Genomic DNA, 12,699 nt, shown 5'->3' on the forward strand with positions numbered 1-12,699 from the left:
TTTTTATTTTATTTATTTTATTTCACCTTTATTTAACCAGGTAGGCTAGTTGAGAACAAGTTCTCATTTGCAACTGCGACCTGGCCAAGATAAAGCATAGCAGTGTGAACAGACAACACAGAGTTACACATGGAGTAAACAATAAACAAGTCAATAACATGGTAGAAAAAAAAGAGAATCTATATACAATGTGTGCAAAAGGCATGAGGTAGGCAATAAATCGAATAATTACAATTTAGCAGATTAACACTGGAGTGATAAATCATCAGATGATCATGTGCAAGAAGAGATACTGGTGTGCAAAAGAGCAGAAAAGTAAATAAATAAAAGCAGTATGGGGGGTGAGGTAGGTAAGTTGGGTGGGTAGTTTACAGATGGACTATGTACAGCTGCAGCGATCGGTTAGCTGCTCGGATAGCAGATTTTTAAAGTTGTTGAGGGAGATAAAAGTCTCCAACTTCAGAGATTTTTGCAATTCGTTCCAGTCGCAGGCAGCAGAGAACTGGAAGGAAAGGCGTCCAAATGAGGTTTTAGCTTTAGGGATGATCAGTGAGATACACCTGCTGGAGCGCGTGCTGCGGGTGGGTGTAGCCATCGTGACCAGTGAACTGAGATAAGGCGGCACTTTACCTAGCATAGCCTTGTAGATGACCTGGAGCCAGTGGGTCTGACGACGAACATGTAGCGAGGGCCAGCCGACTAGGGCATACAGGTCACAGTGGTGGGTCGTATAAGGTGCTTTAGTAACAAAACGAATGGCACTGTGATAAACTGCATCCAGTTTGCTGAGTAGAGTGTTGGAAGCTATTTTGTAGATGACATCGCCGAAGTCGAGGATCGGTAGGATAGTCAGTTTTACTAGGGTAAGTTTGGCGGCGTGAGTGAAGGAGGCTTTGTTGCGGAATAGAAAGCCGATTCTTGATTTGATTTTGGATTGGAGATGTTTGATATGAGTCTGGAAGGAGAGTTTGCAGTCTAGCCAGACACCTAGGTACTTATAGATGTCCACATATTCTAGGTCGGAACCGTCCAGGGTGGTGATGCTAGTCGGGCGTGCGGGTGCAGGCAGCGAACGGTTGAAAAGCATGCATTTGGTTTTACTAGCGTTTAAGAGCAGTTGGAGGCCACGGAAGGAGTGTTGTATGGCATTGAAGCTCGTTTGGAGGTTAGATAGCACAGTGTCCAAGGAAGGGCCGGAAGTATATAGAATGGTGTCGTCTGCAGAGGTGGATCAGGGAATCGCCCGCAGCAAGAGCAACATCATTGATGTATACAGAGAAAAGAGTCGGCCCGAGAATTGAACCCTGTGGTACCCCCATAGAGACTGCCAGAGGACCGGACAACATGCCCTCCGATTTGACACACTGAACTCTGTCTGCAAAGTAGTTGGTGAACCAGGCAAGGCAGTCATTAGAAAAACCGAGGCTACTGAGTCTGCCGATAAGAATATGGTGATTGACAGAGTCGAAAGCCTTGGCCAGGTCGATGAAGACGGCTGCACAGTAATGTCTTTTATCGATGGCGGTTATGATGTCGTTTAGTACCTTGAGCGTGGCTGAGGTGCACCCGTGACCGGCTCGGAAACCGGATTGCACAGCGGAGAAGGTACGGTGGGATTCGAGATGGTCAGTGATCTGTTTGTTGACTTGGCTTTCGAAGACCTTAGATAGGCAGGGCAGGATGGATATAGGTCTGTAACAGTTTGGGTCCAGGGTGTCTCCCCCTTTGAAGAGGGGGATGACCGCGGCAGCTTTCCAATCCTTGGGGATCTCAGATGATACGAAGGAGAGGTTGAACAGGCTGGTAATTGGGGGTGCGACAATGGCGGCGGACAGTTTCAGAAATAGGGGGTCCAGATTGTCAAGCCCAGCTGATTTGTATGGGTCCAGGTTTTCCAGCTCTTTCAGAACATCTGCTATCTGGATTTGGGTAAAGGAGAAGCTGGGGAGGCTTGGGCGAGTAGCAGCGGGGGGGGCGGGGCTGTTGGCCAAGGTTGGAGTCGCCAGGAGGAAGGCATGGCCAGCCATTGAGAAATGCTTGTTGAAGTCTTCGATTATCACGGATTTATCGGTGGTGACCGTGTTACCTAGCCTCAGTGCAGTGGGCAGCTGGGAGGAGGTGCTCTTGTTCTCCATGGACTTTACAGTATCCCAGAACTTTTTGGAGTTAGAGCTACAGGATGCGAATTTCTGCTTGAAAAAGCTGGCCTTTGCTTTCCTGACTGACTGCGTGTATTGGTTCCTGACTTCCCTGAACAGTTGCATATCGCGGGGGCTCTTCGATGCTATTGCAGTTCGCCACAGGATGTTTTTGTGCTGGTCGAGGGCAGTCAGGTCTGGAGTGAACCAAGGGCTATATCTGTTCTTGGTTCTGCATTTTTTGAACGGAGCATGCTTGTCTAATATGGTGAGGAAGTAACATTTAAAGAATGACCAGGCATCCTCAACTGACGGGATGAGGTCAATATCCTTCCAGGGTACCCGGGCCAGGTCGATTAGAAAGGCCTGCTCGCAGAAGTGTTTTAGGGAGCGTTTGACAGTGATGAGGGGTGGTCGTTTGACCGCGGACCCGTGGCGGATACAGGCAATGAGGCAGTGATCGCTGAGATCTTGATTGAAGACAGCAGAGGTGTATTTGGAGGGCAGGTTGGTCAGGATAATGTCTATTAGGGTGCCCATGTTTACGGATTTAGGGTTGTACCTGGTGGGTTCCTTGATGATTTGTGTGAGATTGAGGGCATCAAGCTTGGATTGTAGGACTGCCGGGGTGTTAAGCATATCCCAGTTTAGGTCACCTAACAGAACAAACTCTGAAGCTAGATGGGGAGCGATCAATTCACAGATGGTGTCCAGGGCACAGCTGGGAGCTGAGGGGGGTCGGTAGCAGGCGGCAACAGTGAGAGACTTATTTCTGGAGAGATTAATTTTTAAAATTAGAAGTTCGAACTGTTTGGGCATAGACCTGGAAAGTATGACAGAACTTTGCAGGCTATCTCTGCAGTAGATTGCAACTCCTCCCCCTTTGGCAGTTCTATCTTGACGGAAAGTGTTATAGTTGGGTATGGAAATCTCAGAATTTTTGGTGGCCTTCCTAAGCCAGGATTCGGACACGGCAAGGACATCAGGATTGGCAGAGTGTGCTAAAGCGGTGAGTAAGGCAAACTTAGGGAGGAGGCTTCTGATGTTGACATGCATGAGGCCAAGGCTTTTTCGATCGCAGAAGTCAACAAATGAGGGTGACTGGGGACATGCAGGGCCTGGGTTTACCTCCACATCACCCGAGGAACAGAGGAGTAGTAGGATGAGGGTGCGGCTAAAGGCTATCAAAACTGGTCGCCTAGAGCGTTGGGGACAAAGAATAAAAGGAGCAGATTTATGGGCGTGGTAGAATAGATTCTGGGCATAATGTGCAGACAGGGGTATGGAGGGGCGCGGGTACAGCGGAGGCAAGCCCAGGCACTGGGTGATGATAAGAGAGGTTGTATCTCTGGACATGCTGGTCTCAATGGGTGAGGTCACCGCATGTGTGGGGGGTGGGACAAAGGGGGTATCAGAGGTACGGAGAGTGGAACTACAGGGTCCATTGCAAACCAAAACAATGATAATGAAAACTAGCCTGAACAACAGTATGCAAGGCATATTGATATTTGAGAGAGACATACAATAAGGCATAAAGTGATTGCAGGTCTTGATTGGGAGAGCTAGCTAAAACAACAGGTAAGATAACAGCAGCAATAACAGGGTGCTAGTCTAACACAGCAACAACAGGTAAAAATGGCGACGACTAGGCAGAGAGGGTCGGATTAACTACACACAGATCCTGAGTTAAAGCACAGAGCCGACAGATAAAACACAAATAAACAGAATGGAGTACCGTGAATTAATGGACAGTCAAGCATGCATCAGCTATGTAGCCAAGTGATCATAGTGTCCAGGGGGCAGCCGTAGATGGAGCTCGGAGGCCTCCACTAATCTAGCACGCGGCGTTTAAAGTTAGTAGCCCGGGGGGTGGTCTGCTCAGACGGAGGGGGTCTGCTCAGACGTGGTCGTGTCGACAGAGAATCCAAGCCAGATGGTGATGGCGAAAGAGAGGTTGTGAATTGTAGAATTGTGTTTGCTAACTGGTGCTAGCTTCGTGGCAGTGGCGCTAGCTGCGCTAGCCGCAAGCTAGCTGTGAGGATCAGAAGCAGTGGCTCAGGGATTACGGCAGGAATCCGGCGTTGTTGTCGAGAGACAGTCCGATGCTGGTAAATTGGTGAGTAATATCCAGGCTAATAACAGGGCTGGTGTCTGTGCAGAAGGTAAAAAGCTACTAGCAGCGGCAAAAAAATGGCTAAATTAGCTTGTAGCTGGTATTGTAGCCCAAGAATTCGCTGGTAGACCTCTTCAGCTAGCCGGCAGATGGGCCTAGCTCGAGGCTAGCTCAAGGCTAACTGGTGCTTGCTTCGGGACAGAGGTGTTAGCCAGTAGTAGCCACTCGGTTGCAGCTAGCTAGCTGTGATGATACGGTGTAATTGTCCAGAGCTTGCGTCAGGAATCCGGTGATGTGGTAGAGAAAAAGCAGTCCTATATGCTCTGGGTTGATATCGCGCTTGCAGACTGGCAGGTATTGGCCCGGTATTGAAGCTGGCTGTGTCCGAGTTGAGGGTGAAGACCGCAGCAGTGGCTAACTGACTACTAGCTAGTAGCTAGTTATCTGGCTAGCTTCTGATTTGGGTTACGGTTCTAAAGTATAAAAAAAAAATAGCAGGTCCGTACCACATTGGGTGAGGCGGAATGTAGGAATGTATATTCAGTTCCTAGATGGAAAGTGAAATTAAAATATATACGAAATGTATACGAAAAATACGAAGACTATTTACTATTTACTATTTACACACGACAGGACAATACAAACACACGTCCGACTCCTACGCCATCTTGGATTCAGTGTATGACAATGTAAATTATGTCAATCTGGCATGAAAAACCTTAGCATTTAAATGTATCTCGCTTGAAGGACAATGTTGGTCCAGTGTGTGTGTGTTTGTGTGTACATGTGTGCCTATACGCCATGAAAGTGACTTGCCACTTCATCATTCTTCCGGGGTCAGTCCCCTAATAATTTTGAATGAGATTGGTGATTATATATTACATTCGTGAAAACGCAGTTGTTTAAAATATATATTTATCAAATTACATTTGTGATTGTGGCTGAATTTACTCCTGCCAGATGCCTTTTAATAAAATGTTGCGGTGACGAACATTGCCCTACATTTCTGCCCTTTTCAGGCCATTCAAAAAGCGAACAAACGTTAGAAAACTACAGGGCTACTTACTTGGAAATGTTGCGGCACTTTCGATGCACGTTGACACAACCATTGGAACAAAGTGTTGTTGTTGCGTAAACGCCATGTACAGTTGGATGAAATCAAATCAAATCAAATGTTATTTGTCACATACACATGGTTAGCAGATGTTAATGCGAGTGTAGCGAAATGCTTGTGCTTCTAGTTCCGACAATGCAGTAATAACCAACAAGTAATCTAACCTAACAATTCCACAACTACTACCTTATACACACAAGTGTAAAGGGATAAAGAATATGTACATAAAGATATATGAATGAGTGATGGTACAGAACGGCATAGGCAAGATGCAGTAGATGGTATAGAGTACAGTATATACATATGAGATGAGTAATGTAGGGTATGTAAACATAAAGTGGCATAGTTTAAAGTGGCTAGTGATACATGTATTACATAAAGATGGCAAGATGCAGTAGATGATATAGAGTACAGTATATACATATACATATGAGATGAGTAATGTAGGGTATGTAAACATTATATTAAGTGGCATTGTTTAAAGTGGCTAGTGGTACATTTTTACATAATTTCCATCAATTCCCATTATTAAAGTGGCTGGAGTTGAGTCAGTATGTTGGCAGCGGCCGCTAAATGTTAGTGGTGGCTGTTTAACAGTCTGATGGCCTTGAGATAGAAGCTGTTTTTCAGTCTCTCGGTCCCTGCTTTGATGCACCTGTACTGACCTCGCCTTCTGGATGATAGCGGGGTGAACAGGCAGTGGCTTGGGTGGTTGTTGTCCTTGATGATCTTTGTGGCCTTCCTGTGACATCGGGTGGTGTAGGTGTCCTGGAGGGCAGGTAGTTTGCCCCCGGTGATGCGTTCTGCAGACCTCACTACCCTCTGGAGAGCCTTACGGTTGTGGGCGGAGCAGTTGCCGTACCAGGCGGTGATACAGCCCGACAGGATGCTCTCGATTGTGCATCTGTAGAAGTTTGAGTGCTTTTGGTGACAAGCCGAATTTCTTCAGCCTCGTGAGGTTGAAGAGGCGCTGCTGCGCCTTCTTCACAACGCTGTCTGTGTGGGTGGACCAATTCAGTTTGTCCGTGATGTGTACACCGAGGAACTTAAAACTTTCCACCTTCTCCACTACTGACCCGTCGATGTGGATAGGGGGGTGCTCCCTCTGCTGTTTCCTGAAGTCCACAATCATCTCCTTTGTTTTGTTGACGTTGAGTGTGAGGTTATTTTCCTGACACCACACTCCGAGGGCCCTCACCTCCTCCCTGTAGGCCGTCTCGTCGTTGTTGGTAATCAAGCCTACCACTGTAGTGTCATCCGCAAACTTGATGATTGAGTTGGAGGCGTGCATGGCCACGCAGTCGTGGGTGAACAGGGAGTACAGGAGAGGGCTCAGAACGCACCCTTGTGGGTCCCCAGTGTTGAGGATCAGCGGGGTGGAGATGTTGTTACCTACCCTCACAAACCTGGGGGCGGCCCGTCAGGAAGTCCAGGACCCAGTTGCACAGGGCGGGGTCGAGACCCAGGGTCTCGAGCTTGATGACGAGTCTGGAGGGTACTATGGTGTTAAATGCTGAGCTGTAGTCGATGAACAGCATTCTCACATAGGTATTCCTCTTGTCCAGATGGGTTAGGGCAGTGTGCAGTGTGGTTGCGATTGCGTCGTCTGTGGACCTATTGGGTCGGTAAGCAAATTGGAGTGGGTCTAGGGTGTCCGGTAGGGTGGAGGTGATATGGTCCTTGACTAGTCTCTCAAAGCACTTCATGATGACGGAAGTGAGTGCTACGGGGCGGTAGTCGTTTAGCTCAGTTACCTTAGCTTTCTTGGGAACAGGAACAATGGTGGCCCTCTTGAAGCATGTGGGAACAACAGACTGGGATAAGGATTGATTGAATATGTCCGTAAACACACCAGCCAGCTGGTCTGCGCATGCTCTGAGGACGCGGCTGGGAATGCCGTCTGGGCCTGCAGCCTTGCGAGGGTTAACACGTTGAAATGTTTTACTCACCTCGGCTGAAGTGAAGGAGAGCCCGCAGGTTTTGGTAGCGGGCCGTGTCAGTGGCACTGTATTGTCCTCAAAGCGAGCAAAAAAGTTATTTAGCCTGTCTGGGAGCAAGACATCCTGATCCGCAACGGGGCTGGTTTTCTTTTTGTAATCCGTGATTGACTGTAGACCCTGCCACATACCTCTTGTGTCTGAGCTGTTGAATTGCGACTCTATTTTGTCTCTGTACTGGGACTTAGCTTGTTTGATTGCCTTGCGGAGAGAATAGCTACACTGTTTGTATTCTGTCATGTTTCCGGTCACCTTCCGATCACGGATGGCCAGCGATCAAGTGTCAGGGTCAAGAACACCACACGTCTCTGTGGCGCAATTGGTTAGCGCGTTAGACTGTTAATCTAAAGGTTGGTGGTTCGCGCCCACCCAGGGACGAGAGTTTTCTGTTTGTTGTGCTCCATGATGTGAATGTCACATCCTGGACCTGTAATGAGATTACCTGTGACTTTGACCTGCTGAGGGTGCCAACACAAGCCTCTCTAGTGCAATCAGTTAGCGTGTTTGACTGTCAATCGAATGGTTGGGGCTTCGACACCACCCAGGGATGACATTTTTCAGATAGTAGCGATGTGAACCTTCCTGACTTGTAGTGATCTTCCATGAGACTTTGGCCTGCTGAGGGTCAGTACAACCACAAGTCTCTGTGGTGCAATTGGTTAGCGTGTTAGCCTGTTAATTTAAAGGTTGGTGATTTGAACCCACTCAGGGTTGCTATCTTTCCATTTCTAGTGATGTGGAAAGACCTTCCTGGACTTACAGTAAGCTTGCTTTTGACCTGCTGTGTTTCCTGTTGTCACATGTGATTGGTGTGCTGTTGAACATGAAAGATGACAAGTTACTATACCTACTGGTAAAATGGCTGTCAATGGTCTCTGATCTTCTGTTACTCAATAGCTTATTCATTCTGTGGTCTCCATGGAACATATCATGTATTCATATTAATCTGGCTAGTATGACAATGTAAATTATGTCAATCTGGCATGAAAAACCTTAGCATTTAAATGTATCTCGCTTGAAGGACAATGTTGGTCCAGTGTGTGTGTGTTTGTGTGTACATGTGTGCCTATACGCCATGAAAGTGACTCGCCACTTCATCATTCTTCCGGGGTCAGTCCCCTAATTATTTTGAATGAGATTGGTGATTATATATTACATTCTTGAAAACGCAGTTGTTTAAAATATATATTTATCAAATTACATTTGTGATTGTGGCTGAATTTACTCCTGCCAGATGCCTTTTAATAAAATGTTGCGGTGACGAACATTGCCCTACATTTCTGCCCTTTTAAGGCCATTCAAAAAGCGAACAAACGTTAGAAAACTACAGGGCTACTTACTTGGAAATGTTGCGGCACATTCGATGCACGTTGACACAACCATTGGAACAAAGTGTTGTTGTTTCGTAAACGCCATGTACAGTTGGATGAGATCACGGATGGCCAGCGATCAAGTGTCAGGGTCAAGAACACCACACGTCTCTGTGGCGCAATTGGTTAGCGCGTTAGACTGTTAATCTAAAGGTTGGTGGTTCGAGCCCACCCAGGGACGAGAGTTTTCTGTTTGTTGTGCTCCATGATGTGAATGTCACATCCTGGACCTGTAATGAGATTACCTGTGACTTTGACGTGCGGTGGCCTCTCTAGTGCAATCAGTTAGCGTGTTTGACTGTCAATCGAATGGTTGGGGCTTCGACACCACCCAGGGATGACATTTTTCAGATAGTAGCGATGTGAACCTTCCTGACTTGTAGTGATCTTCCATGAGACTTTGGCCTGCTGAGGGTCAGTACAACCACAAGTCTCTGTGGTGCAATTGGTTAGCGTGTTAGCCTGTTAATTTAAAGGTTGGTGATTTGAACCCACTCAGGGTTGCTATCTTTCCATTTCTAGTGATGTGGAAAGACCTTCCTGGACTTACATTAAGGTTACGGAAAGTGTTAGGCTTAAGCTTAACTAAAATGCTGCAGTTGTCCCCGACACAACTCGAACATGTAACTTTTAGCGTGTAGCTGTATTCCATCTAGCCACAACCGTAGATGCCATCAGTTCCAGGAAACCATCAGTACCCAAATCTAACTGCCTGTAGCTCAGAACCTGAAGCAAGGATATGCATATCCTTGATATCATTTGAAAATAATCACTTTGAAGTTTGTGGAAATGTGAACTTAATGTAGGAGAATATAACACATTAGATCTGGTAAAAGTTAATTCAAAGAAAAAAATATCTTTGAAATGCAAGAGAAATGCCATAATGTACTATTCCAGGTTAGGGTCAATTTAGATAATGGCCATTAAATGGCAGCGGTGTATGTGCAAAGTTTTAGACTGATTCAATGAACCATTGCAGTTCTGACCAAAATGTTATATCAAGACTGCCCAAATGTGTCTAATTGGTTTATTAATACATTTTCAAGTTCATAACTGTGCTCTCTGCTCAAACAATAGCATGGTATTCTTTCATTGTAATAGCTACTGTAAATTGGACAGTGCAGTTTAGCTTAACAAGAATAAAGGTTTTCTGCCCATATCAGATATGTCTATGTCCTGGGAAATGTTCTTGTTACTTACAACCTCATGCTAATCACATTAACCTACGTTCTACGTTAGCTCAACCATCCTGCGGGGGGGGGACACACCGATCCCGTAAAGGTTAACAAGATTAAATAAGGAAAACTCCACCGAACTATTTAAAAGAATAGTGTATGAATTGGTTGCCATAACTGTCATGTTTAGAATGAGCCTGAGTGTCTGGCTGAAGTGCTCTGCTAATATGCACTGTGAATGTATTTTGTCTATATATCCAATAAACTCAGTTTCATACTATATTTTCATTCTTGAATGTTTATGCTATATAAAGTCTGTAAGTCTTAGTAGTCTTGGAGACATTACAGTGTTTACATTTAAATAAGTCTTACAGTTCTTTCTTGTATTTATGTCATATTTAATGAACCAGGAACTGCCCTGGACATTTTGGTTTACTTCTGAACAGTTGCAACTGATGTTACTTCAACAGTATCGCCACTCCCTTTATGGTGATCGATGGGAAATAAAAACACAACACAAAACTTCACATAGTAATATAGTTTTCCTTTTTTATTTATTCCAAGGTGTGACTTTAACTTTGAAGGATTGTGTGGAAGCAAGCTCTTGTAGCGGGTGATAGAATAGAGGGGAAACAGGAGGGAGGGATAATAGAGAAGACAGAAGAGAAAGAATCCACCCAAAGGGGAGTTACTGGTTCTGGCTCTGTCCTAAATGACACCCTATTCCATCCGTAGTGCACTTGGCTACTTCGGATCAGGTCCAAACTAGTGCACGACATAGGGAATTGGGTGTAGATTTGAGAATCGCCCACTGTCATTTGAATGCCCTTGCTCACTTCACGGCTGACATTCTCAGGTTCTGTTTTAAACATGTCATGTTCCAGGCCAATTACATTGCAAATGGTTGAGTGCCACCTCATCAACTGTACAGTCAGGCATCAGATTGCTATGTAATATGATGTGGTTAGCTGATATGTTTAACACGTATCCAGGCGTCGTGAGATCTGGCAGCCGTCTGCGGTGTAGTCAGCCTGGAACGTAGCCATCCTCTTATTGAACTGGACCACAACCTAAAAGCTTCCTTGCATAGATAGTTAGGCTACACAGGGTCTGAGTCAAAAATGGCACCCTATAACCTATGTAGTGCACTACTTTTGACTAGAGCCTATGGGGAATAGGGTGCCATTTTGGATGAAGCCTGGGCCTAACTTTGTTTCACCATACCTGGACTCAGGAACCCTGAGTCCATATTCCTTTATCTCCAGAACATTACCTGATTTCCTCTCTCTCGCTCTTTTTCACTACTCAACACCTCTACCTGTCTCTCGCTCCTCTCAAAATGCACAGCAAGCAGACAACCTCAATATGGTTTCATAGGACATGATATGAAATAGTATATGTAAAATATGACATATTATATCATTCTATTGGTGTAGTCATATCCCTGGTACAGATGATGGAGTGATGATAGAGGGATGAGACGGAGGAGAGAGGTGACCGACATGCTTCTTTCTGGCCATAACAGTTATGATAACAGTTATGATACTCCTTTATCTTTGCATCCTCCAATCAAAATGAGCCTTCCTGTCAGCATCCTCACCCTATCCTCCAATCAAAAGAATTCTTCCTGTCAGTGTCCTCATCCCTCTAAACAAGTTGATCAGAGATCAGGGGTTAACTACCTTTTACCCACAATTCACTGCTCTCTTCTGATGGCACCCTATACTCTCTGAAATACCAAATTACAACATTATGAAAGCATTGCGACAACATTACAAGTTTCTGTGGAAAGAGAGGGGTGTTAGTATGGGAGCTGCTATAAAGGATTTGTGTGTTGGCGGGGGAGATTCAACCATTCAACATGGACAGCATTTCTACTATAAACAGAGCATGCATCTGCATCAATACACAACCAACCAACCAATATTTCATTGTTTTCTTTTAAACCCTTCCAAATAATAGGAATTGTAATATTATTTGAGGAGGCGAGGTATAGGGCTGGGGGCTCTGCTCAGAAACTCTGCTAGTGTGAAACTATTTTTCTTTTGTCCCCTTCTTTGTTTTTTCCCCCATGACTAAACTCTGTCCAGTCGATCGTACTAAAAGGCAGTTAATGTGAAACGGATCATCGTGTGACACCAGGTATTCTGGCTCATCAGGCACTTGGTGCAGTACGGAGGACAGTATGGATGAGAGAGGGATGAGAGTTAAACATTAGAAATCCAGCCAGACCTTAACAGGACATTTGTCTCGAAGATTTGATCTGAGCAAAGCCTCCCGCTCTCTTTTCCTCTCTGGGCAGTGTGGAAGGGGAAAAGAGGAGAGGAGAAGCGGTATCTAAACCTCTCTGTACAGGAGGGAGAGGATGGAGGGAAGAAAGAACAGGAGGAGAAGGAGGAGTTTTACAAGTCGCTCTCTCCATAGAGGAGAGGGGGAAAATGAAGGGAAGACAAGAGGAGGGGGAAAGGGGGTTTACAAGTCGCTCTCTCCATACAGGAGAGGGGGTTTACAAGTCGCTCTCTCCATAGAGTGCGCTGGAGAAAGAGATGTAGTCGAGGGCTCCGGATGGGCCGTCGGCTCCAATGTACCTGGTCACAGAAATACATTATATTACCACAGAGGTCTGATGTACCTGGTCATAGAGATACATTATATTACTAGAGAGGTCTAATGTACCTGGTCATAGAGATACATTATATTACTAGAGAGGTCTAATGTACCTGGTCATAGAGATACATTATATTACTAGAGTGGCCTGTGTCCCTGGTCATAGAGATACATTATATTACTAA

General features: G+C 45.5%; 1 protein-coding gene and 2 non-coding genes across 3 annotated transcripts in view; 2 read left to right on the forward strand and 1 right to left on the reverse strand.

The window, feature by feature from the left end:
* Window positions 1-7,666: 7,666 nt before the first annotated feature.
* trnan-guu (transfer RNA asparagine (anticodon GUU)) lies at window positions 7,667-7,740 on the forward strand. The gene has a single exon. It is a non-coding gene; the product is annotated as a tRNA-Asn (tRNA).
* Window positions 7,741-8,839: 1,099 nt separating this feature from the next.
* Window positions 8,840-8,913, forward strand: trnan-guu (transfer RNA asparagine (anticodon GUU)). Its single transcript has one exon. It is a non-coding gene; the product is annotated as a tRNA-Asn (tRNA).
* Window positions 8,914-10,430: 1,517 nt separating this feature from the next.
* Window positions 10,431-12,699, reverse strand: part of LOC139534375 (alpha-actinin-3-like) — a 34,659-nt gene continuing 32,390 nt past the window's right edge. The window contains exon 22 of the mRNA XM_071333478.1: window positions 10,431-12,495. Within this exon, the coding sequence (XP_071189579.1) occupies window positions 12,414-12,495 (82 nt within the window). The 3' untranslated portion in view covers window positions 10,431-12,413. The remainder of the gene's footprint in view (window positions 12,496-12,699) is intronic.

This window comes from Salvelinus alpinus, chromosome 11 (genome assembly GCF_045679555.1).
Source record: "Salvelinus alpinus chromosome 11, SLU_Salpinus.1, whole genome shotgun sequence".
Classification (NCBI taxonomy): Eukaryota; Metazoa; Chordata; class Actinopteri; order Salmoniformes; family Salmonidae; genus Salvelinus; species Salvelinus alpinus.